General features: G+C 42.0%; 6 protein-coding genes across 6 annotated transcripts; 2 read left to right on the top strand and 4 right to left on the bottom strand.

Annotated features, from left to right (window-relative positions):
- Window positions 1-4,487: 4,487 nt before the first annotated feature.
- On the bottom strand, window positions 4,488-5,792 carry Aspvir_010206 (FPP/GGPP synthase family protein; the record flags this gene model as incomplete). The annotated part of the gene is made up of 5 exons (XM_043273339.1): window positions 4,488-4,495; window positions 4,664-4,967; window positions 5,021-5,393; window positions 5,462-5,616; window positions 5,673-5,792. 5 exons carry the CDS (start codon window positions 5,790-5,792, stop codon window positions 4,488-4,490), a joined length of 960 nt encoding a protein of 319 aa, XP_043129274.1.
- A 961-nt stretch (window positions 5,793-6,753) lies between these two features.
- Aspvir_010205 (sulfotransferase family protein) lies at window positions 6,754-7,563 on the bottom strand (the record flags this gene model as incomplete). The annotated part of the gene is made up of 1 exon (XM_043273338.1): window positions 6,754-7,563. The coding sequence occupies one exon, from the start codon at window positions 7,561-7,563 to the stop codon at window positions 6,754-6,756; it is 810 nt and encodes a 269-aa protein (XP_043129273.1).
- Window positions 7,564-8,319: 756 nt separating this feature from the next.
- Aspvir_010204 (putative cytochrome P450 oxygenase) lies at window positions 8,320-10,044 on the bottom strand (the record flags this gene model as incomplete). Its single annotated transcript, XM_043273337.1, has 4 exons — window positions 8,320-8,494; window positions 8,550-8,716; window positions 8,776-8,883; window positions 8,947-10,044. The coding sequence occupies 4 exons, from the start codon at window positions 10,042-10,044 to the stop codon at window positions 8,320-8,322; spliced, it is 1,548 nt and encodes a 515-aa protein (XP_043129272.1).
- Window positions 10,045-11,422: 1,378 nt separating this feature from the next.
- Aspvir_010203 (terpene synthase family protein) lies at window positions 11,423-14,380 on the top strand (the record flags this gene model as incomplete). The annotated part of the gene is made up of 4 exons (XM_043273336.1): window positions 11,423-12,229; window positions 12,280-12,385; window positions 12,440-12,726; window positions 12,779-14,380. 4 exons carry the CDS (start codon window positions 11,423-11,425, stop codon window positions 14,378-14,380), a joined length of 2,802 nt encoding a protein of 933 aa, XP_043129271.1.
- A 3,719-nt stretch (window positions 14,381-18,099) lies between these two features.
- On the top strand, window positions 18,100-18,817 carry Aspvir_010202 (uncharacterized protein; the record flags this gene model as incomplete). The annotated part of the gene is made up of 4 exons (XM_043273335.1): window positions 18,100-18,216; window positions 18,276-18,401; window positions 18,475-18,651; window positions 18,707-18,817. 4 exons carry the CDS (start codon window positions 18,100-18,102, stop codon window positions 18,815-18,817), a joined length of 531 nt encoding a protein of 176 aa, XP_043129270.1.
- A 928-nt stretch (window positions 18,818-19,745) lies between these two features.
- Aspvir_010201 (uncharacterized protein) lies at window positions 19,746-20,246 on the bottom strand (the record flags this gene model as incomplete). The annotated part of the gene is made up of 1 exon (XM_043273334.1): window positions 19,746-20,246. One exon carries the CDS (start codon window positions 20,244-20,246, stop codon window positions 19,746-19,748), a length of 501 nt encoding a protein of 166 aa, XP_043129269.1.
- Between the last annotated feature and the right edge of the window lie 6,230 nt (window positions 20,247-26,476).

Here is a 26,476-nt window from a genome sequence, read left to right as displayed (position 1 = left end):
AACCCTAACCCTAACCCTAACCCTAACCCTAACCCTAACCCTAACCCTAACCCTAACCCTAACCCTAACCCTAATAGCTAGCCTCTAGGAGGGACCCAGGCATGGAATAAGATAGTATAGTACTAGGGGCCCTGAGGGGATGAGGCACACAGAGGAGGGTAGTTAGGATAGTAGCAGCTAAGGTTAGGATATAGTATCTAATATATATCTCTGCTATTTAGGTATGCCTCTATAGGGGGGAGCCACCATACCCAGTGGGAACCATCTTATAAATAATAATGCTAGGCAGATTATGGCCCAGTTAGGGGCCCTGCCTGGATGCTCATATACTACTAGCATTAATCCTAGGAGCCTAGGGCGTAGTGTAGTGGGCAGGGCACCCAGCCTTAATAGTGGCAGGGGCCTAATCCTAACAGGTGCAGGGGGATTCAAGCACTACCCAGGCAGCACAGCTAGTGCTGGCTGTGATCTAGGGATAGTAGGCAAGCAACTAACCCAGGGATGTCATAATCAGGGGCCCATAAGGGCAGGCAGGGGGTGTCCAGGGGTGATGTTGTCACCAGGTGCGGGGCCTGTGCAAAGAGAGCCAAGAGTCACCAGCAAAGATGGTGGGACCCTATATGTAGTGCCAACACCTAGCTGGAATCAGCAGAGTTCGTTTCTAGAAAAATCTGGCAATGGTGCGGCATCTCGCGGTAATTCGGTGCCTCATGTTACTGCTGTAGATCTGATTCACCACTGCGATCCTCAGGACACCACTGGAACGCTGGCCGAGCCGCCTGGTGTTCAAGGTGATTACAGAGCGCGTGATCTCCCCTCTCCGAGCACATCTGCGTCGGCCGATAGTCTAGAGGAGTTCTTTAGGCTGCCAGACGCGCCGCAGGACAATATTCCTGTTAACCCACTAATACTTGCTGACCTCGGGCCTTGGGAGGCTAACGACCTCCAGGTACATGGGACCCCAGTGGATGGTCTTATCAACCCAGATACAACCTGCCTGTATCCTGAACCTCCAGCAATTCTCCACAGCACAACTAACCCTGGAGGAGATCCTGGCGAAAGAGATGGTATTCAGAAAATTTGTTATGACTGCCAACAAGTGCACCCCTCCTCGCCCAGTACTGATCTGGACCAACCTTTCCCTGGTATCCATAGGAAGCACCAAATTATGGGAGAGTCTAGAAGCTATAAGCGGAAGACACGAAAATCAGACAGCGGAATTCGCAAACCACTTTGAGTTCGCTCCACATTGACACCCAGGGAAGATTCCTTCCCTGCCCTTCGGTCTCAGTTTATGTGTCTATCACTAAATGACCGTTTGCAATTTCTCTCCTGGTTATTTGAAGGTGCACTATCCCACTGCATGTCTGATACTTCACCAACAGCATGTGAAGAAGGAGAGTTGCGGCCAACTTGTCGCACAAGCCCCCAGCCTGCGATCGAACAGTGTCCGGGTTTTCGCAAGACGGTCCAAAGAAGTTCGAGGGAGGGTATGGCCTGGTCGGCGGAAGAGGCGGACCTCCTGGTAAAGCTGAGAAAGGACGAGGGTCGATCGTGGTCAGACGTGACGAGGGTTTTCTCGAAGCAGTATCCAGGGAGAAGCCAAGGCGCGATACAGGTTTTCTGGTGTACGACTGTCAGCAAGAGATCGGGTTAACGTTTTTATAAATAATGACATGTGGCTGTGAATACTGTAGTTGACAATGGAGAGATCGCTAGCTGAATATTCTAAGGATGCTGTTGATAGACCTCCAAGGCAGGGGGATTGGAGTGGTCTTCTAGGAAGCTCCTTTGGCTAGGCAATCTTCCAAGCGGAACAGTGTTGTGGTGAACGGAGCCGTTTTAAAGACACCTTCGGTTTCCTTGATATATGCCTGGACCAATGTCCCATTCTTGACATCAACAAAGCCCGACTTTCCGTAGACCACCGGGTGTGGAGGAGAACAGGGCTTCCCGTCCGCTCAGCCATACTTAAGCCACATATTACGCGTGGTCAGTAAGTATAATGGCCTTTAGCCCTTTAAAAAGCTGAAACAACGGTGACTATCGACTTAGGGTGAGTGCTCTATATCCGGCCATCACCAGCGGTGATTCCTACTCACCAGGGGTGATGCAGCTAACAACGGAGCCACCCACAATGATTTTTTGTGCCAAAGTTAGAAAGACACGGGATTTCGAGATGCAGACAAATACGTCTTGTGTCTTCCAAAGAAATCCTTTCTTGTTTCATTCTCAACACGTCTGCCTTTCTTTATCCATACTAACACGTGACATCACATGACCATGTTTTCGAACGAGCACCTCGAAAAGTTGCTGGAAGAGCGCAGGAGACTAGCCGAGTCACGTGGATTCACCCTAGAGTATCAACAGGAACAGGAAAAGATTGAGAATACTGTATGTCGCCCTCGAATTGCTCCAGCCACGGAGGAGAAGTATGAACGAGTGGTTGCCAACTGGGCGCTGTAAGCTAATCCTACTATGATGATATATTAGCATTGAGAGCAGAAGCTAATATAGATTAGGTGGAGGCTCTCTCAGAGCGAACCCAAGGATGCAAATCTAACCAGAGAAGATCCCGACCCGACGCCACAGCAACTAAAACTATTCGCAGAAAGCTACGTTGTTTCCTGAAAGACAAAGCCCTCTCTGAAGTCAGCATGTAATAATTTTACTTATTTCACCTCCAAGTGGGAGCGTGAAACGTTATGAACGCTTCCCTTGGGTTTAAAAAAGGATGTTCTAAATGTACGGGCTGCCCATGTCCTGATATTTATTACTGGGGCGGCTAATTATAGGTAGTATATCCGGACTGTGTTAACAGAAAGACACAGTCTTCCTACTAAGCCCAGAGAGCGGTTCTTGGTGACAGCGAAAGATATAGATCATCTTCTTCACCATCTATTTGGCGAAGACGACCATGATTATGTACATGAGCATGCAAGAGTATAGACTGCAAGCTCACTGGCTCTCTTTTCTGGTTCTGCTGCTAGAGCTGGTGCTATTGTTGAATCAAGCTTGTACAGAAAAACAAATGAATGCCTCTACTATAAGGTAATTAGTCTATATCACAAGCGTGACGATTCTTTCTGACTTCTATTGCAGCATTTGACTTTTAATATAAAATGGAGTGGAGACGCTGGTGGGTTGAAATGCTGGGTTGTGATTGACCCTGAATTTCTTAAAGGACTACGCTACAGAGATGATAAAATGATGTGGGTATATATTTGGCTGTTCATATTTATGGTAGCTAATTGATGATCAGACCAAAGAATTGGTTTCGTGAACATCCTGTGCTTGGTAAAAGCTTTGTGTTTTGGGTAATTGTGCATGGTATTGCGGATGGTGCATTCAAGGGCATCTCAATTGTTGAAGAATTACTTGAAAATGACCCCCAAAAGGAAGAGAGTCGTGGACCCTCGAGTGGAAAGAGGATGCGAAAGAGTTACCTTTCTTTTGAATGTCTACTTCCCAGGGTCCCAAAGCAAATGAAGTGTGGACATTCTCTTCATTGTGTCATCATCTCACTAGTTTGGCTGAATGGGATGGCTTCAGAGACCGCTTATGAGTGCATGGAATCCGGGGTGCTATGGTAAATAAAAGAAAGTCGAGTGTTGCTTATCCAGCCATCTGCCTGGGTGAAGTTGGTTGAAGATACCACATGGTATTTCTATACCATTGTTGATTGTAATTGTATCATCACGTCCAAATGTCGTCTAATCAAGCACCTATATGTTGATGTCTCTGATCAGATGATCAATCTCTGCCTCAAGTTGATTGTCAGGCAGTGGGTCCTTCAGTAACGAAATTAACATGTACTCTGGCTGTCGTGGGTTATGTACCTACCCCTTCTAGAGCAAAACGTCCCTCCAGTTCACGGAGCTCATTTTCGGACAGTAGCTTTGCTTTTATTAAGTCCTTGTAGAAAGTGTGAAGATCTGGTAACCCATCCTTGACAAGTCGTTCTAGCTGTGGGCTCAGAATTTGAAGCAGCTTCGTGTGTCTTGTATCGGCCTGGATATCCTTCACTAAGGTGTCAAGTCTTCCGATGCCCCATTTAACATAGTCCTTACGATATATTAATAGCGAAAGGCATCAGCGTTCTCTTGGGCCTTACCAGATATTTTGATCGAATAATATCCCAAGCCCAAGTTCTTTCACAAGTTTGGCACACAGCTTGCCTCTATTGAGCTGCACACTAACCCGGCTTCGTCGTAAACGTTTTTCCTCTGCAGATATACTGGCAGGGCCACTTCCTGATGGATAATTGAAGTTACCTTCGTGCAGTGTAACTACTCCCACTCCGCCAATCCATCTTTTCTGTATTTGGTCCATTACATACATCGCGGCACCCCGGTGCCCAACTGGTTTATTCTTTTTTGTTGTGACCGTCTTCGCAAGTTCCAACCGAGCATTGTACCACTCCCAAGCTCCTATGTATTCGAGCATGTTCTGTATAGTACCTCGGTCTTTTCAGGTTTCCCCCCATTTCAAGCACCTATACCCACATTGAAATTGCGAGTTTGATGCTACACAGCGGGAGTTCCTGGCTGCGTACCACCGAACGGAACAACACCCCAAGCATTGTGTTATAAGAGTGCCATACAATGACAGAGGTATTAAGAGCATTAATTAAGCTTCAGCATTTCTAAAAACTCAGACATACCTGTGGAGGGGCCCATCTGTGCATTCATTTCATCCATCATTGACTCGGCCTCTGCAATCAATGAGTTCAGCTTCTTGTAGCTGTAGGTGAAGCTTCGCGTCGAGGTGATGTAGTCAACCGCATAGGCCTTTAGAGCATCATGGTCACTTTTCTGTCTCAGGATATTCACAAGCTGCATGTTCTCCGGGTCACTGTTGATGCTGTGGATAATAGGGAACGAAAACTTCCCCTCCGTGATGTCCTCACAGAAGCCTTTATTCTTGGCATACTCGCTGGCCTGGAGATTAAGAATGTCGTCGCGGATCTAGAAGACCTTGCCGAGGGTGTTCGTCAAGGGTATACAGTCACTAGGTTTACTTTGTCAGTCACGCTCATAAAATGATATTCGGCTAGACTGCCGTACCATGTATGATGGCTTTCCAACTGCATGAGCCTGACTGCGAGTCGGAATAACCCCCCCGTCTTGTCTAGGACCATGCCAATGTATTGTTCCTCCGTAGGGCACGTCAGAGTGTCTCGCCAGTACAAATCCATCCCCTGGCCCCTATGAAGATTCAGAAGCTCCTCGACAAAGACATCATTAGCACTTGTGCTGTGTAGAGCGGACAGCTTCTGCTGTGCCAGGAAGTATGCATAGTTGGCGGAGTTAATGGTCGGAGCCACACCAAAGATGCTATGGGCGACTGGTTTCCCTCGTCGAAGCTTAGAGGAGTCTTGGATATCGTCAATCCTGCAGTACTCGAATTAGCCACGGTTCACCATAGAATAAAGGTATCTTGATCAGGAGGTAAATCTTACAGCAGAGATGCTGTGTGCAGCAGATGCACAATATCGCTTATAATTTCTGCCTTCTCTGGTGAAATCCGGAGCCACTCATTGAACGCCAGCATAAGCTTGTTTCGGATGTTCTTTCCCCCAGACGATAGGAGGTAGTCTAGAGGCCCACAGATGATCTATAAAACTCTTAGGGGATATCAATCTCTCTTTTCTCCCGTTGAATCAAACCAACCTGTTCCTTGTTCTGCGGTTCTGCAACGTTCTGGGCGGTATAGACCTCGAGAAAAGTTGATGAGGGCATCATCTGCGGCATCTTCTGGATGCTTGGGGTCCCTGAGAAGTAAACTGTCATGCTGTAGTGGTCGGACAATTCGAGTAATGGCAACTGCTTGACACCAGGTAAAGATTCGGAGTTGGTTAACCACGCGAACCTAGTTCTCAATCGTCTCGGAGAAAAAACAATGTATTCAATTGCCCCTTTGCATCGAGTTTCTCCAGCGTAACATTCCAGGCAATGTATAGAGTTAAGGGGTGATCACACGATGGATTTAGGACAGCATTTACACGGGTAATCTTGAACGGTATCTACTCGTATATAATACGCACGGGGTCCAGCTGCCGAAATGATCAACAGAAGATTCGATGGCAGCACATCTGACAGGTCATGCCGATCCCTGTGGGGAGGTGTTTGTATACAAAAATTGCTAGCTGTATTGAAAATATAACCCGTGCCACAGCTCCACTCACGATCTTCTCGCACGTACTCCGGAGTAGAATGATATTTATTTTTCCATATATGCTAATGTAACATCGAAAGATCATTTCTTTGAACTAGTAGTCATATTTATTACCCGCCCTGTAGCAGGTATGGCGTGTAAAACTTACACTAGTCATTTCCTCAAAAAATATCATTCTCCGGTAGTTGCTATATACAATCTAGCCTCTCCGTCATCCTTCGACTACTATGCAGTGGGGTTCAGCTAGCCACATCGTCACTTGGTCCACTGCAGCTGGGCTGACCGGACTTGCAGGCCATCAATCCAAATTCGGTTCCCTAGTCGAGCCTAACTATTGAAAGCCATAAATAACTATTGAAAGCCATAAGCTAGTAGAATTCTGTTGTTCGAAGGCGCATCCTTGCACCTAAAAGAAGTCGGACGAAATCACACACCACAGTAACCAGCATAATGGCTGCCTCTCCCCACCTTGATCCTGCCTGGACTGATGGAGCAAGCGGCTTCCTAGTTTAAATCTTCCTAGGCATGATGCGTCATACCCCACCACCGCTATACTCCATCCACTTCACTATCACTTCATCGTCGCCACATAAAGCCTGTAATAGCAAGTCCAGCGATAGCAAAGATCCCCGCCCATCGGAGCAAGGCCTGTTGCATGTGATACCGCGCAGTGCGCGTGATCTGCTCAGAATCATTGATATGAGGGAAGGGTATATCCGTAGGGACATCTTTGCCCAGCGCTTTACACAGCGGCTCCCAACCCTCTCGAACATCGAAAAATACAAGCCGATCGGCGGGCACGTTCTCCTCCAGCCAAGCTACATGCCTGGAATAGACCCCCCTCTGGGGAAGTGTGTCGCTGACCTCCTTCACTGAATTAAACCGTCGACCATCCCCATATAGATTGCTCCACTGCTGGCGTAGCAACCAAGTAAAGTCTATGAAGTGTCTCATACCCGGTAATGGGAGGAGGAGAGCCTTGAGGAACCATAGGCGTGTAAAGCTATGGATCTGATTCATACTTTTCTCCCACGCAACCGGATCGCGCACGGTACATACAACCATGGCATCCGGGTAAAGTTCCAGCAGCTCGGGGAGGAGCTGACAACCGGGGGTGTCGGTGATGGCCGCATAGCCATCAAGACGGCGTTCGATGAGGGACAAGACGGTGCGCTTCTCGCCTTCCAGCCATGCGCGGAGGATGCGAACCCATGATTTCAACTCAGAGGGCGGGCCGCGTGTCGTCTGGGTGCCGCCGTGGTAGACAGGGCCGTCGAGCAAGATGGTCAAGGCAGTGCTGAATGATGCAGTACCCGTACGGGGCAGCCCGGCGCCGATGACTTGGATCTGGGTTCCTGGCTTCGGAGCCGATGCAGTTTGGCCCATGGTTTTGGTTGGATTTGGTGATAATCAGTATTTTCCAGACAGCACAAGCAGGAGACAGACTTTCTATGGCCATTCTACATTTCTCTGGACAATTTATGTTTCAACCCAGCTAACACCATTATTGATCATAATTACGAATAACTTGGTGGATTTTTTTTTATTTTTTTTATCTCCCCAAGAAATAGCTAGTGATTTCCGGAAAAAAGGATCTACAAACCTGAAATAGCGAATAATTCACATTCGCTCTCACCGCTTTTTGGGGGTATTCTTCTGAGGATCTACATCCTGCTTGCAAGCTCGAGGATCTAGATCGGCATGCAAGTGTTCGCGTGAGTGGTCATTTTGGCTGCCCGTCTACTACATCCCAGGGGTTGGGTTGATCATTGAATGAGAATGAGCACATAATGAGAACTTGGATTTGTAATGATTCAGTAGTATAGCTTTGTATTGTATGCCCGATAATGCTACAGCATGCTGAAGCGCGCTTTGGGGAGTGGTTACCGGTTGGGAGGGATTGAATCCTACTATGACGACTGATTTCCATTCAATCCGATATTCGTGTCGTAGATAAACCACTAAATTTTGAGGTTAAAATAATAATAGTCAATCTTTCCCTGAATTATCTACGAATCTAGGTGTTGAAAGATCTCAATGTGGTTTTTCCCGAATGCGCGCAATGTCAAGGGTGTACAGCATGGAGAATGACTTTTTGTTTTTTTTAGCAGTTCTTCCACTGCTATACGCAGCAGCGAGGCATTATTCTTCACGGACACCAACAACCTTCACTCGGATTCTCCAAGGGCCGTCCTTGGCCCGTGGAAGCAGTTTGTCTCGCATAAAACGGATATCCTCCGCAGTCGTCTCGTACAGCTCCAAGTCGAATCGACGGACAATGGCGGCTAGGACAGTATGTAATTCTGCATAGGCCAGGCTGTGGTATTCGAAGTTAACGGGACGAAAGCCTCAATGAAATGACGTCAACCTACTTCATTCCTATACAGGATCGGGTGCCTTTGCCAAATGTCACCAAGAATCTTGAAATCCCCTCATTCCGCTCAGCCGCGAGCATCCAACGCTCAGGGTAAAATCTCTTGGGATCGGAAAAGAGTTCTGGATCTGTATGCAAGAAGTATTGGAGCATACTAACGGGAGTCTGCTTGCGTTGATCAGTGGTGCCCGCCGTTACAGGGGGGTTATCAAGAGACAACATACCCCAGGTGGAATGGCATAATCCTTGTATTTCATTACCTCCGTCGGCGAAACTCTCTGTTGCCGCATAGCTAGGCCAGAAAACCGTAGGGCTTCATGAATAACCCCGTTCTGTGAAATGAGCTATTAACCAGGACCCTAGGAACGGCCAGCACAAATATACACGGTACATACCAAATACGGCAGCTTTTCAAGTTGGCGCCACGTTGCCAGGCTTTGCGGAGTGGGCATGACTTGGTCAACCTCTCCGCGGAGTTTTGTAAGGACCGTTGGATCATTAAGAATGTAGAATAGAGCCACTCCCAAGGTGGTCGCTGTGGTCTCGGTACCAGCGGCAAACAGAACCAGTCCCTCATCCTCAAGGCGGTTCAACGTCCGTTCCTCAGGGGGGACCTCGGGAGCTGTAAGAGCATGAAACATGGTCATCCTCTCAGGAGGGTTGGACGTGTCCTTCTGCTGAAGCACCTCTATTGATTTATTTCTTACCCCACCCAACAGGTCGTACATTGCTGCCCGGGCTGGAAAGATCCGGGTCATGAAGACCGAGGGCACTAATCGCAAAGAACGCTGGATGATAGGGAAAAACCTGTGCAGGTGGATTTCCTCCGTACCTTCCTGAACAACCTTTACAATGCCCTTTCCGAAGTTCTTGGGGTCCTGGAGCCCATAGCTCTCTCCATACGCATATTGTGTGATGACGTCGCCGGTCAACCCTTGGAGTCTGTCGATGAGCTCTACTACAGAGCCTTCCTTGTAGGCCCTCATAAGGCCATCCAAGAATGTCGAAAGCGACTCGTGAATAACAGGCTCGATCTTCTCGATTGATCGCCTTGAAAAGAAGTTCGTGAGTAATTTCCGGCGCATGCGATGCGTTTGATGGTCAACTGTTGCAACCAACGCAGTGGGGGAACTGAATATCTCAACAGACTTGGGATCCTTGTCGCGGCCCCCCTGGGCTGGAGCGTAGAGCTCGTCATAAAAATACGGATCTTTTATGTGGACTTCACGGGGATTGATCCGTACAATCGGACCATATTCTTGGTGCATCCTTTCAATTTCCCAGATGAACATGCCGCCCCGGATGACATCGTAATAGAACTCATAGACATGAGAGATTGCGGCTAGCTTAGGGCCAGGTATGTGATGGAGTGGGTCGAAATACAGGCGATATATACTCCGCACGATCAAGGCGACTGGGAGGAATAGTAGGATAGATAGAATGAAGTTCTCGTTGACCGAAGCCAAAGCCGCGACCGCGGAAATGACACCCATAATTTCGAGCGAAATTGTAGGCTATAAGAGAGGACGCAAGTCATACAGAAAAAATGAGGAAGTATAGGTATTATATGCATTCCACAACCCAAGGTACTCCTAATCTATGGGAGAAATGTGCTTTGTGGGAGACATTATAGGCTGAACCCAAGAAATCTTCAGCTGAGAGTCCTGTACATTGAGACGCTACGAGGGACCCACAGCATGAGATAGATCGACGGAGGTTATATACGGCGGACTAAACCCTAGCTTACGGTGAACATGCGATTTTTCAATGAAATCTTGGCGTTTTACATCAAGCCACAGAATTCTGAATTTAATTTGGGTAATTTGAACAGTTCAGGTAATTCAGATGATCACAGATCAAATGGCAGGGTGATTGTAGGTGATTGTACTGGCAGTATAGCCCCTGGTGCATGGACAACTCGGCCACCTTACCCGTAACAGTAGAAACAGAGAATTAAGATACAAAAGCTAAATTATCAGAAAAGAAAACAAGAAATTTTTACTACGGAGTAGAAATAACAATAATAATAAAATAATTAAAGAAAAATAGGGTATTCCCCACCCACTATAATCCTGGGCGTATCTCCAAGGCAAAGCAGGCGATCTGGTTTGAGCACGTTCTTTTGCTTTTTTTTTTTTTTTTTTTTTTTCCTTCTCTCTCTCCTTTCACGGCCTCCGATTTTGAACGACATCGTTGGGTTATATATCCCTGCCTCTGACCTTCTTAGCCTACATATCCCTACCCAATTAACTGATCTTCCACCTTGATTAGTAGATATTCCTGACACAGACAGTGTAGGTATTTTAGATCAGGTATAGATTATGGATCGACCCTGCCGGCAAAATTTGTAGCAGAAATGATCGACGACGATCACCACGATCGTCTCGCACCCTTCCACAATACTATTGAAATGACTATTGGACTATTCTCCTACTAGTTAGATCCACTAGTTGTCATTCTAAGTAATTTTGGATGGGGATTTATATCGGAGTTGCCGAGATCGAGGTTTTACTCCGTACGCCATATTATTAACCCTTACATGGTACATACCGGTGGCTGCTGGAGGATGTGAGGCGTCGCTGAAAAATAAGCAAACTACTACACGATAAAGAACTTACCAGCAACCCGTCTCCAGGAGGTCCCACAGTCCTCTCTTCCCTCAATCCCATGGCGACGTATTATGTCGATCGAAAGCTAAAAGGTAAGCCAGTGAAAGGCTCATACGTTCTGTACTCCGGTCTAAGTAGACGCATGCTGGTAATTATTATTTAAGAGGTTGCCAAAGCCAGGTATGTCTGAACTCATTCCAACCCCATCAGCCATTCACCTACAGTTTCCTTTCCTTACATCCTTAGGTATCCATCGAGCAACATGAATGACAATGCAGTGGCGGTTCTTGTCGATATGAAGGAGCGAAGTTTGTTGGAGAGTTTTGATAAGTCTTACCATCCAACCTATGGACTGGGCACCATGTCTGGCAATGTATACGATACCGCATGGATTGCAATGGTCAGAAAATCCATCCAAGGTAAGTCTCTATGGGCATTTCCAGCTGCCTTTCAGGCCCTTCTACAGCAACAAAACGAATGTGGTAGTTGGGGTGGAGCCACGTCGGAATTGGATTCCATTGCCAGCACCTTAACAGCTCTTCTTGCACTACAAAGACATACGGACGACTCCTGTGAGACGGACCGTCAAGACCTCAACTTGAGGATCCGTAAAGCGAAGGCATATTTAGATACAGCTCTGAAAAGCCTCAACCACTTGCTAGCAACATGTATTTTGCCTGTTAGTCTGGAGCTTCGATTACCAGCGATATTTGATCTCCTGGAAGCGGAGGGGCACGCATTCGACTTTGATCGGACATACTTGACCAAGGTTCAGTCGAAGAAGCTTTCAAAGATCGACTTGAATACCATTTTCAGCGGCCCACAATCTTCTCTTCTACACTCATTAGAAGCTTTGATTGGGAAGGTCGACTTCAAAGGGCTGGCCCATTATAAAGTTCTTGGCAGCATGTTAGCATCGCCATCGGCGACAGCAGCATATCTGATGTATAATCCTGTGTGGGATGATGAGGCCGAGGAATACATTCGGCGTGCAATCTCCAACGGAGCTGGTCATGGATCAGGGCTTGTGGCTGCAGGATATCCAACCACAGTATTTGAATGGGCATGGGTATGTTTTATTCATGTGCTTAGTATGATGAAAATTCTAATCCAGGAAAGGTGACAACAAACTTAATACGCCATGGCATCGAACCAAACAGCAGACTTAAAGAAGTTGGCAAGCAGATCGAAAGCGAGATTAAGCTGCATGGAGTAGTGGGATTCGGTAGAGTGCCTTTACTCTAGACGTTGCTTTCTTTCACTAACATACTGTGAATAGTCCCGAAGGCATGTCCTGATGCGGATGACACGGCCAAGGCTTTAGCAGCCCTTGCGCTTCAGGGAAAACACTACTCGCCACAGGCATTGGTCGATCAATTTGAACGAGAAAGCCATTTTACAACATACCTATACGAGACGCATACTAGCATAAGTACCAATGCTAATGTTCTCACTGCTCTGGTGTTGCTTTCAATCGATGATCGCTACCAGCCACAAATTGAAAAATGCATTCGCTACCTGTGCGAGGCATGGTTTCACTGTGACCGAATGGTAAAGGACAAATGGGTATGTCAAACTATAATCGTAGAAAATACGGGTTTTGCTCTAACATTACTAGAATATCTCGCCTTATTATCCGACGATGCTGATGTGTGAAGCATTGATGTCTTATATCCAGCGCTGGAGTGAAGGACATCTGGCCGCATTACCCGACGATCTTATGAAGTTTCAACTTCCGATCACGCTTTGTCAGGCCTTATTCCGAACACTGCGCACCCAGAATCAAGATGGATCCTGGGGAATCTCGGACTCTGCTGAAGAGACCGCCTATGCTCTCCTGATTCTGAAAAGTGTGGCATCTTTTAGCTTCACTGACATGATATCGGCCGAGGTTGTAAATGCCATTAGCAGAGGTGTCCAGTTTATTCTTACCAAAGGCCAGCGGTCAGAGACAGACGACCAGCTTTGGTTGGACAAAACCTTGTATGCCATACCGACTGTGTCAGACTCCTATATCATGGCTGCTGTGAAAGCTGAGGACACTGTCGACAAATCTGCCGAAATACCACATAAGCTCGTTGACATGTCAACAACAATGGTTGCTAAGATGGCCGAATACTTTTCTCGATTGCCATCTCAGACGGAAACACCGATGTGGGTTATCCAAGCTTCAGTTATAGAGGCGATTCTTTTTAGCTACAAGCTAAAGATGCTGGATGTATTCTCGACCGGAAAAGCTCTCGGAGATAAATACATCAAATATGCCGCCTGCTTTTGGATACTGGCTAACAATTCAAGCCCCGAGTATCTCCTGAGTACATGGATAATCTACAGCATGGTTGAACTTTCCGTTGGCATATTCCAAGAAGACGAATTAATGGAAAAGTCCTTGGCGAATCTACCGGAATCTACCACCCGCAATATAACCGGCTATATTGATGAACTTTGCCATGAAACTGCTCTTTGCAAAGATAATTCTCTCCACGGACCTTCATCTGGAACAAATATCTCTGATGTGGATGAGGGAACTCTTACTCTCCTCAAGAGCATACAACAAAACATAGGAGTCTGGTTCCGTTTTGTTTTGGATGATAACCTCAAGCCAAACACAAGTCCATTTGATAGACGCGAGCTACAAGAAGAACTGAAGAGGGCGACTTTTGCTGCTATGCAACAAGCTAAAGCGCACAAGTCACTCAACGGCAGCCTTCCACATTCTGACACAGAGTGTGTTACACTTGGTACCGGTCAGACATTCTATAACTGGTTACATACATCTGCTGTCCATGACGTCAAGAGTGCGCTTGTCTCCAAATACCTTATCTGTAAGATTGGGAACGGTGGAGATGTCTTCACTACAGCCAGAGAAAAGTACTTTGCCGAGAAGCTATGGAGGCAGATATCCATAGAAGGTAGGCTTTGGAATGACTTGGGAAGCATTGAGCGAGACCGCCTTGCATCAAACCTCAATTCAGTCAACTTTCCCGAATTCTCGTCTCCCCAAAGCATCAAGTCAGACGGTGATGTGGAGACGCAATTGACTCAGCTCGCGGAGTACGAACACAAGTGCACTTTATCATGCTTGGACGACTTAACACGGATCTTGGAAAACTCTGGTCGTCGAAAGATCTCGCTGTACCTACAGATGTATTACCGTTGTTGTGTGATCTATTCTGAAACGTGTGTTACGTATGCTTTCGGCTCCACCACGGCGAAGTGAGCAGCGGGTATAAGGAAGAGATGAAATGTCTGTGGCGTTGCTAGCGAGGAACAGAGCGTGCAAATAAAGAACGGGCCTCTAGCTCTAGTTCCTTGGAAAAAAGTTCGTGTTACAAATAATACGATGCTCGGTATAGGGCGATTAACCATACCCCTGGTCCTTCCTGGTCTTGCAAAAATGTTGCATAAGCATTGTGGTGCCTAGACCGCAGTCAATAAGCTGATAATGTAGTCAATCCAACCTAGTGTGTTTATATGGATGTCTTGTATGCTGGAGCAATGGAGAATCAAAAAGACTACCTCAATAGTACATGTAAATCCATCCTACCGGAAACATGGTATCGAATAAAAGAAATCCCCCCAAGACGCCATTATCCAAAAGTCGATATCGTCATGGATTTGGGCTGGATATAGTCAGACGCATTGCACAATCTGCGGATCACCAAAACATTTACAATATGAGAACACCAAGCCTTCGATAGGCAGCATGCACTCGAAGCTAAGTTGCAGATAGGCAGCCACAGTAGCAGTCCTGGAACCTCTGGGATGTGTATGCCTTTATGCTGACGCCCCCGGGTGTAGTGTCTATCTGTCTTACAGTGTTATTGTATCGGTATTATATTTATAGGGTATTTTTAGCTGGGAAGGAGGCTCTTAATATAAGTTAATATTAGGTCCTCCTAGGCTAAACATCTCGGTAATAGAGGTGGCCACTGATTCAGTAATATTGGTCTTTTGGTCAACCTTGTGTCACCAGATCCCTAGATTTGGTGCCTTACACTAGTCCAGATCTACTACTAATTTAATAAAGATTAGCAGTAATATCTAAGATTAAACTATTATCTTGAATTTTAGTAATATATATACTATATAATAGTCTATTTCAGGGCTTTACTAGATCTAGATTTTAAAGTGTGGGGCAGCCGTGGCTGAATGTAAAACAGTGAGTTTTCTGTAAAATTGCTCAAGAATCGATGTATTGTCCAGAAGCTTGATTTAGTCCACTGTACTTCAGGTTAGTGATCCTTGACGCGTGGTCCGCTAACTTGTCTCAGACTTGACAACGAAGCCCCGGGCGTAAAACAAGTATAGTTAATCTAGATTAATTATCCAATTTTCGGCTTAATTGTAGTTAGATATAACTGACCCTATTAACCTAGCTATCCATACCATATGCACCCACTCTGGCCGCGCTGGAGTGGGTGCGCCGCACTGGAATTATAGATATTACTAGAATTATAGATTTCTTATTAAAATTATAATTTTGAAGCCATACTGGGTGTTATCTATATAAAAAAAATTACTATTATTACTAGCTGCCTCTGCTGATGCATTTAATATCTTATTCTCTTATATAGATGCTAGTAGTAGTGGATATCTATATACTTTCTTCTATTACTTTTATAAATATCTCTCTTATATAGCAGCATCTTTAGCCTTCCTAGAAGTAATTAACTAATTTATATCCTGTAATTTTAATATCCTAGACTAGCTAAGTAGCTTAATATATTACTTAGTATATTAATACTATAAAGGGGCCTGCGCAGCCCTAATTTAACTAATAGTTTTATTTACTATAGCTAGGTGCTTAGTAGTAATTTAATTATATTTAAATATCTACTTAAGATTCTACTATAGCTTTAGTATAAAAAGATCTATATACTTAGATAGCTTTACCTAATTCTTCTTAAGGGCCTGAATTATCACTGGAGGTGAGATATTAATACTAGATAAGGAAAGTAGCTAAGAGAGTAGTATAAAGTAAGTTATTTTATTAAGATTAGGTATATAGATATCCAGAATTTATTCCTATAATTAGATAGTAAGATTATTAGCTATCTTACTATTAATTAGCTAGATACTATGATCTTTAAAGGCCTTATAGATAATCTATTAGTTAAAAGCCTTCTCCTAGATAGATCTAATTATATATAAGAATTCTAACTTCCCTACTAGCTTACTAGCCTAGTAAGATAGCTTATTATTTATATAGTAGAAGTATTACTTATAGCTTAAGAATAGCTTACTATCTAATAGCTAGTAAAGATATATTATATAAGAAAGGAATCTAAAGGGAATAATACTATTATCTTTATAGATCTATAAGAATTTAATAGTAAGATAGGAGCTATAACTATTAAATAGAAGTATCTATTTCTCTCTCTTCTTAGTATATTTATTTATCACCTTAGTAAAGCTTTAAAGCCATTAGACAGCTATTTCATCTAATATCTAGCTATTAGGAGATATTACTATTATAGTATCTAGTAGTAAGGCCTTACTCTTATTAAACTAGGTTTCTATAAAGATTCTATTGTCTTTAGTAAAGAAAGAATTAGTATTAGAAGAGAAGAATTATTAGAATCTTATCTTTAAAGATAAACTAGGGATCTATATACTATCTATCTATAGTAATATATTTAATAGCTATAATATTCTCTCCTCTTTTAGATTTAGTAAGATTAGGGGCTTTCCCTTTACTTTTTAAACTAATTATATTTCTAGATATACCTTCACCAGGTTAGAAGCTACATTTATTAAAGTTATATACTAACTATACTAGTATATTCTTTTTAATAATATTTATAAGCTAATTATACTAGTATCCTAATAACCCTGCATCCTTAGCCTAGATATACTTTAATTCCTTTGTCTTTTACCTTACAGGGCCTAGATTAAGGTATTCTAGGAGTTATTTCTTAAAGTAATATACCTATATCTTTCTAACCTATTAAGATATCCCTATGTGTTAAAGTATCTAATTTATATACTCTTCTAGCAGCTTAGGTATTACTGGTATATTCTAATTATATATATAGACTATCTACTGTATTAAGGCTTCCTCCTGGTATCCTATAAGTGCTTTATTAACTGGTTTCTAAGTTATATAAGGCTAATGACTATTTTTAATGCAGTTATATAGAGTTATGGAAGGAATACTATATTTATATATAATCTTAGTAAAATTCAGTTTTTTTTCAGCTTAAGCGGCTTCGCAGGCCTTAATCATACTAGATTTATTATATCTAGGCATATTTAGTGGTGGGAATGGCTTCAAATAAATAATAATATATAGTGTTAATAAAATCTATAATTCTAGTGTAATCTATGATTCTGGTGCAGTGCACCCACACCGCCTGCGGTGTGGGTGCGTATGGCACAGATACAACCCAGCAGTTAGGTATAGCTGACCTCATTACCTAACCCAACCTGGCCAAACGCCAGTCTAGTCAACAATTACCACACTTGTCTGAATTAAGCTGAATGAGTATACGACCGCAAATTGTCCGCCCACATGCTGCTAGCAAGGCTCCAAGAAGAGAAGAGTTGCCCAATAAAAGTTATCTGAATGGCTTCTTAGCGACCAGAATAGGAAGCGGTCAGGAGGCAGTGAGGGGGAGGAGGGGGTGTATCCTTTCCCATTATATCATAGTACCCCAAAAACTCTGTAGATCAATCAAGTGTCCAGCTGTTGTGGAGTAGCTGACCACCTCAGGAGGGTTTAGTACATCGGAGCTGAAAATTTGACAACAAACCCCTCCATCGATTGATGATCCTTACTTTATAGAGTAATGTGAACACAACAGCTGAACTGACATGATCTCATAGCTGAGGCTGGCTGAAAGCCCCGACCTGGTTATTAATAGGCAGTCAAGTGTCCACCACCAACCTTTCGCATACTTTTTCCTGACCCCAACCCAATAAATCCAATTCTACAACATGGTTGACTCGCAAATCCTCAAAGTCATTCAGAACTCTATCGAGGCCTGGAAGGATCTTGCCGTTCCCTCCATCCAGAAAATCACTGATATGGAATCAAATAAAAAACATTATAATGTAAGCACTACAGCCCAAGATGCTGATACTGACCATAGCAACTCACAAAATGATGCTAGGAGGTTTATGAAAACTTAGAGTGGGCTATCAAGACCGTTGCTCACATTGGGGACGATCTTGAGGAGCTGGTCAAGGAGCCGGTAAGCAATGAGGATGCGGACCAGATTGTCACAAAGTTGGAAGAGGTGAGAACCATCATAATCTATCTACTGGTAAGGAAAGACCAAGTAGACTAACCACCGTAAACTTCACTATTAGTTGGTATCCCAGGAGAAACCCTTTTTTGATCATTACCACAAATATAATGATAATGATGTCTTGCAACCATGGAAAACATATATTGAAGGCCACGCGTTGGACCGCAGTTGTTACACTCCCGGGTGGCTAGACGACCAGTTTTACCCCGAAAACAGCTTTCATAACCATGTATGGCAGGTAAGTCTACACTGCAGGCTTTCAAGCAACAGGGCTAATTCTGGAATTTGTCTAGCGAGTTGGCCAGCTTGTATATGACAATATGCCTTCCTGTCAGGAGCGTATCCAGGAGGTCGTGAACAACGACGATGTCTACTATGGCTTTTGCTCTTTTGATCCCAAATAATCAAGTCATGGAATGCGCCAGACGATCCTGTGAATACCATGACTGTCATTAATATCACCTCATTACTAACTACTCTGTTTCTTTGCATCCTACTACTGTACCAGTTACGTTAGTTATAGTTTAAATCTACTTTATCAGAACAATGTAAAGCGATAGATCCCAGTCCCTTCTAACTATGGGGAACAGTAATCTTCTATCGGAGAAAATTAGGAAAAGAGGAAGTTCCTCAGTAACCAAGAGGATACTTACGGGAGCGCGATAATCAGATTAACACTAAAAACTCCTCGGAACAAACTTCAGTGAGATATGTCTTGAGAAAATATAATGTCCTGGACTGCCTTATCAATATAGGATCAGTACTACTGGCAGGACCCGGTAGGCAAAGGGATTATAAACTTCGGTCCCTCCATCTAAAAGCTCTTATTAAATATATAGAGCAAGGCGGAATAATAGAGACCTGTAATAATATTCCTAATAATATACGCGACCAGCAATATACAGAAGGCAGTAAGCGGCTTTTAAAATAGGCTATCCACCCCTCTACCACTTCTAGCATCATCCGCCGTGGGTTCTGCACGGTATCGCATGTTCCAACTAGATAATTAAGTGATAAGCGTCGGAAATTCCAGACCGTCCTGATCCTGCAACTCCAGCAATCATTCTGCCGTGGAGTAGGCTATACCAGTTGTATTAGTATTTTGGAAGGTGCTCATCGGCCCGGGAACTAATATTTACTACTTCTTGGCAGGAGAATGAATCCAAATCTTGAGGAAAGGAAGAGGAACGGCCCGTGCCGCCCGTCTATACGGTGAAACGGTATGGAGGCCTTTCTGCCGAAGGCGGTGTCCTTCCACTGTCATCTCATCAGCGCGATCTGTACCGCCATGGCACATGGTTTGCTGCCGGGCTCTGGCCCGTTACACTCCGATCACCTTCCCCAATACCCCAGAATCCCCAACGCAACAAGCTTGCCGTCCTGCTTCACCGTGAAGCGGCGGCCTAAGTCGAGGTATTGCAAGGGTTTCTCAACATCAACCATCATTGGCTCGACTCTTCGCGGTGAAACTGTTGTTCGGATTTTATAAAAGGCACTCAAGGTTCCCTCAACATCGTTTGGACCATCGGTGAACGTTAGGCGATCCCCGGCAGCAATGGGAGCACCACCTTCATCTTCTGGAAGTACATAGATTTCCGCGCGGAAGTTTGTCCCCCTGCGAACTTCCTCGAATTTCCAATGAGACTCTGCCTCTAAATTGGTATCCGGCCCAGCGGTGGGAATCGTTGTCCGATAAAGATAGAGATCAGAGTGCCATTTGCTCTTCCAGATGTCCTCTGTCTGGTTCCACTTCTCAATAGGAGGAGCTCTGATAAAATGGAAACGATCGGTTCGAAAACGGCGCTTGATATGTCTGTATTCTTCTTCTCCCATTTTGACATCACGGGTAGCATCCAAGTCTCCGGTCACGATCCATGCAGTGTGCTCCCCGCGTCCATGGGTTTGCGCAGCCTCCAAAATTTCTTTGACATGTCCAAATATTCCCACCTCCTCGGGGTCTTCCTCCGGGTCTTTAAGTTGCGAGGTGGCGAAGATGATCGACCCAAATATAAGGGAAAGCCGTCCCACATCGCTTTCATAGCGTCATCCCAAGTAGCGAACTCGATGAATATAAAATGCGTCCCGTATCGGAGTCCCTGAAGCGTGTGGTCCTCTTCGATATATTCGTATTTGGCGTAATTCACTGTGAGACCGTGCTCGGTCTTCTCACTTTATGCGATGGTTCATTGAATCTACGAAGGGCCGGCTTGACCCTGATGGTTGGCCAACAATGAAATCGACTCTTAACCACGCCGAGAATTTCGTTCCAGGCTTTTTCCTCGAGACTGGCAATCGTATCCCTGAATGTGATGCTGCCGATCTTTATAATGTGAGCATTCTCATTACTTTCATATAATTATTCACTGACGTTTCGAAGTGGATCAAGAAGGATTTGGTCCAAGACCGCACCATTAAAGCAATTGAAAGGCAAAAGGTTGATCTTAAGCTTCGCGATTTTGACCGAGCTATGACGGCTCTGTGGGAGACCGATGATGTATTTTTCATGACTGGGAGGTCCCGGGTACAATTTCATTTCGTCCCCCTCCAGTTCTTATGTACAGGAGCAAGGATTGCTTCTCTCACACCTCGATCAGATCAAAAATTCGAGCGAGGTCTCCGTTATGAGGTAAGTCACCTCTTTGCTTTAATTCCCTCTCCCAAATTTTCACATCATTCAGAACATTCAACTTGTCCTATTCCGTGCTGTCGATGCCCCTTGGAAACTTGGATATCGACTTGATCAACAGTGGGTCAAGAACAACATAGATCCCAACTTAACAAGGTGTATGTCATGCCTAAGTTACAGTGCTATCCCTTCAGCAACATTTTCACAGTAGAACCATCGTGTGGTGGGGTTACTGATATGTAAAAATTAGGAAAACAATAACTTTAATGCAGAATAAATTTTTGAAATTTCTCACATAAATTAACCCCTTTTAACCTTAAAATTTGCCTAGTTTCTCATGACATTGACTGCTTTTGATTAATCCTAATTTTATAGGGTTTTAATTACTATATTATTATTAAAGCCAGGGTGGCCGCCCCTAATAGCCTTCTATAGTAGTAAAAAGGGGCTATAGAAAACTCTATATAATTATATCTTAGATCTTTACTATAATATAAGCATCTATTTAAACTATTTAAAGGTTTATAATTAAGGAATCCTAAAGCCTCTTATTAAGCTAATTACTAATATATATACTATTATTAAGGAGGTTCTAAAAAACCCCCTAGGTAATAACTAGAGGAAGATAGTTATTAATCTCTATAAGATTATCCTTAATATTAAAAAGAATACCACTAGTATATAATATATCTTAACTACTTAATCTATTCCTATATCTACTAAGGTTTACTTATATATAGCTATTACTATAGGGGTACTATCTCTAGGCTATATAGTCTTTTTCTATAGTTTATTAAATAGTCTCAGGGCCACCCTCTTAGAACTAAGTAAGGATTATAAGGTTATTATTAAGCTACTAGACACTAGTATAGTAAGTATATTCTACTATCTAAAGATAGTAGAGATAAAGAATAGGGCTAAGAAGACCTATATAAAGGCCTTAAAGAAGGCTATAATAGCTACCCTTATATCTATTAAATTTATAGCTACCTACTAGCTTAAGTTAGGTAACTTAAGCCTTAGCCTATAAACTACTTAGTAGGTAGAGATTATATATTACTACCCTAGCTAGACTAAATTATTCTACTAGAGAGCCATCATCCATCTACTAACTTAGGGTATAGTAGTTTATAATATCTAGGTTAAATTAATTAGTAATCTAGCAGACCCTAAGGAGGCTAAGTAAGTTACTAACTAGTTACTAACTAAGAATTATTTCTCCTAGGAAAAGGCTAAGATTATCTATATTACCTAGCTTATAAACTAGCCTACTAATAAGAAGTCTTCTATCTTAGTAATTAAGTTTTTAACCCCCTAAGCTACTAATAAAGCTATTAATAAGAGAATTATCTAGGATTCTACTATCCTAACTATAGTCTTATATAACTAGTCTACTTACATCCACTAGTACTTTAACTATTAGTAATATAGCTATATAGGAAGTATCTATTCTAATAAAACTATATATAGCCTCTATATAGGTAGCTATAAGACCTATAGCTACCTACTCTAGGAGGCTGCTACTAGCTAGGAGCTATAAAAGTATACTAACTATAAGGATATATATACTACCTAGTCTAAAGAGTATAAGAAGTATATAAAGAAGATAAATAAGATATAAATAGTATTCTACTACTATTAGTAATATTACTATATCCCACCCTACCTATAAGACTTCTAAAGAGATCCTAGGAGTAGTAGCTTAGATTCTATTACTATACTAAGTACCTCTACTATGATATCCACCCCTATAGATATAAATGCCTTAGTAGGGGGCTTACCTATACTAATTAAGGGATCTAGGGGCACTAAGGGCACTAAGAGCTCTACTATAGTAAAGAAGGCTACTAGACTATCTAAGAGGCCTAAGAAAGTAAGATTAGAGCTATCCTATAAGTAGCTACCCTATAGGCAGGCACCTACTATAATATTATCCCTAATATTACTAATAGACTAGAGTATTAATAATATCTTATTCACTCCCTTAGTACTATACCCTAAAGCCTCTTCTATATCTATAAATAAGAAGGCCCTAACTAATTAAACTAGCCTAACTAACTAAACTAGCTTAATTAATTAAACTAGCTCTACTATCTCCTACTACTTTACTTAAATTATAGACTACCTAAATAATATTAACCTACTAGACTTAACTAACAAAGGTGATGACCACCCTCTAAAATAACTATAAAACTAATAGATAGCTACCACGCGCAGGACCTACCTTAATATATACTAGGATAATAATACTACTACTAATAATAAGAATAGCTATACTAAGCTCCCTAATACTCTAGAAAGTAATTAACAGCCTAGCTTAATTCTATAAAATAAGAATATTAATACTAATTCTAGTACTCATAGTAAGAAGAAGAAGTAGAAGTAGAGAGTAGATAGCCTTATCTAACTAGAAAAGGACCCCTAGATTAACTTCTCTATAAAAGCTAGAATACCCTAGTTCACTAGTAGCTATTAAAAGAGTATATAGAATATCCTATATTATACCTCCTATAAATAGTATATTCTAAATACTATAATATAATATATACTACTCTAAGAATATAATAATAACTCAGTTTTTATATAACCTAGAGGTCCTAAAAGTAGATATTATTACTATCTAGGAACTATAGGATAACCTATACTAAGATACTACCTACTATCCTACTTAAGTAACTTACTAGCTACTCTACCCTAAGGTAATAGAAACTAGTAGCTATACCTAGATCTACCTCTATATCTCTTACTAGATAGACCCTACTAAATAGAAGTATATAGCCTACTTATAGAACTACTAGGAGCTTAAGCTATACTATAATACTAGAATACTCTATCTATATAATATCTATAATCTACACCTAGATACTAATACCTAAACTAATACCCTTAACCTCCTAGAGTAGGTCCTAGACTAGCAGAATAGTAGCTATCTACTCCTAGGAGATTTCAACCTCCACTACCTAGCCTAGGGCAGTAACTATATCTACTATACTAACCCTAGATCTAATAAACTATTAGAACTAACTAATACCTAGCTCCTAGATCTATAGATAGAACCAGGTACTGCCACCCATAATGAGTAGGGCCACTAGTTAACTATTAATCTAATATTTAGATCTATGGACCTAATAGCCTACCTTATAACCTGTAAGATGGCCCCTAATATCTATACTAATTCTAACTACCTACTAATTTATCTACTTCTTAATATTATAACACCCCTACTGCAGGCCCCTAAATATTATAACTAGAAGGCTATAGATATATAGAAGCTCTGTATATTTATATCCTCTAATCTTAACCTATATAGGTGGACTAGGAACCTCAAAACCCCCTATTAGATTAATAATACTACTAACTATCTTATTAAAGTTATCTAGTAAGTTATTACCTAGTCTACACCATAGGCCTGCCCCTCTAAGTAGGCTAACCCTAACTAGATATCTGAATATACTAAGATGGTCAAGCTAGCATATCTCTACTAATAAATCTATACTAGTATATATACTAATAATAACTAGACTGCATACACTAAGGCCTATAACTAGAAAGGGAAGGTTATCTCCTAATCCCTACAGCATAGTTATTATAAATATATATAATAGATAGTTAATCAAGGCCCCTAGGGCATATAGCACATCACTAAGTAGGCCTAGAACTACTAGGGAGATAGCTAGATAGGTATCATCCCTACCCTCTACTATAGAGATTATATTATAGAGATAGCTAAGTAGAAAGCTAACCTACTCTATAAGACCTTCTTCCTAGCACTACTAGCTACAGACCTCTCAGATATAGAGGGCAGAATATATAACTAATTATAGAATATTATCTTCCCTAAAATTAATAACTAGGAAATTACTAAAGCCATCAGGTGTGCGCCTCCTAAGAAGGTACTAGGACTAGATACTATTCTAAATAAGGTCTAGCATGCTCTAATAGCCATCCTAACTTTTATCTAGGTAATTAAGACCCTATTTAATACCTATATCTATATTAGTTATAATCCCTAATACTTCTAGGTATCTACTATAGTTATTCTCTATAAGGCAGCCCCCTAAGATTTCTATCTTCTAAAGTCCTACCACCCTATTACCCTACTTAACACCCTAGGTAAGGTCCTGAAGTTAATTATTATACTTTATATCTCCTAGATACTAGAGGAATATAGCTTACTCCTAAAAGATTACCTAGGCAGCTAGAAAGGCATCTCTATTAACTATACTATTTAACTAATTATTAATATAATCTATTATACTTAGGGGTCTAGATAGAAGGTTAGTATACTACTACTAGATATCTCTAGTATATTTAATAATATCTCCCTCTAATACCTACTATATAATCTCTAAACTATATGGCTAGGCTAGGCTGCTAACTAGCTATAATCCTTCCTATTAAACTACTATACCTACCTATAGCTGCCTAGGTTCCTTAGTAACCTATTTATAACTATAATAGGGATCCTATAAGGCAGCCCCCTCTTACCCATCCTTTTCTTAATTTTTAATACCCTACTAATCTAAACACTAGTCCACTAGCTTAGCAATATAAAAACTATATCTATTAGCTAGATAGATAACTCCTGTATACTTACTATTAGTCAGATCTATGCCTAGAATATTATCATCCTGGAGAAGTATCTAGAGAAGGCAGACTACTAGGCTAGTAAGCATGCTACTAAGTTTACCCCTAATAAGTTTAAACTAATCTACTTTACTAACCTAAAAGAACTAGAACAACCCTATAAGTCAACCCTAACAGGCCCTATCAACATCTAGGAACTAGGTAAATATAAAGGCTATAATTAAATACCTATCTACTATAGGGAAACCACTATTCAACCTACTAAATTAGCTAGATACCTTGATATCTAGCTTAATAAAACCCTTTCCTTTAATATCTATCATACTAAGGTGATTAACCATATAAATAGCAGCCTAGAGGTGCTATAAAGCATTACTAAATTAACCTAGGGTGCTTTACTAGAGGCTATATATATAATCTATCATAGTATAGTCATCCTATAGCTACTATATAGAGTTATAGCATAGTTTAGCCCTGCCAGCAGGCTGATTCTGGCAGGGGAATAGACTAAGATTATTAATAAATTTACTAAGATCTAGAAGTACACTGCTATACTAATTAGTAATACCTTCTAGGGAACTACTATAGCTATACTTAATATAGAATTATATCTATTACTAATCTGCCTGCAGATATAATAAATTATTAAGGAAACTGCTATTTAAATCTAAATAGGGCTATATTTTATATATCTATAAGAACTTATAAGGAAGCTATAACTAACTAGGGAGATATAGTAGAGTAGCCTTACTCTGCTAGAGGTACTTAGGAAGAGGGGCAGCCTACTAGGCCCTACCCTAAGATATCTAGAAGAATAGGAAATATAGAAAGTATATATACTCTCCCTATA

This window comes from Aspergillus viridinutans (assembly GCF_018404265.1).
Source record: "Aspergillus viridinutans IFM 47045 DNA, scaffold_9, whole genome shotgun sequence".
NCBI classification, from domain to species: domain Eukaryota; kingdom Fungi; phylum Ascomycota; class Eurotiomycetes; order Eurotiales; family Aspergillaceae; genus Aspergillus; species Aspergillus viridinutans.
The sequence above is the reverse complement of the archived record's forward strand: the minus strand, read 5'-3'. Positions and strand labels throughout refer to the sequence as shown.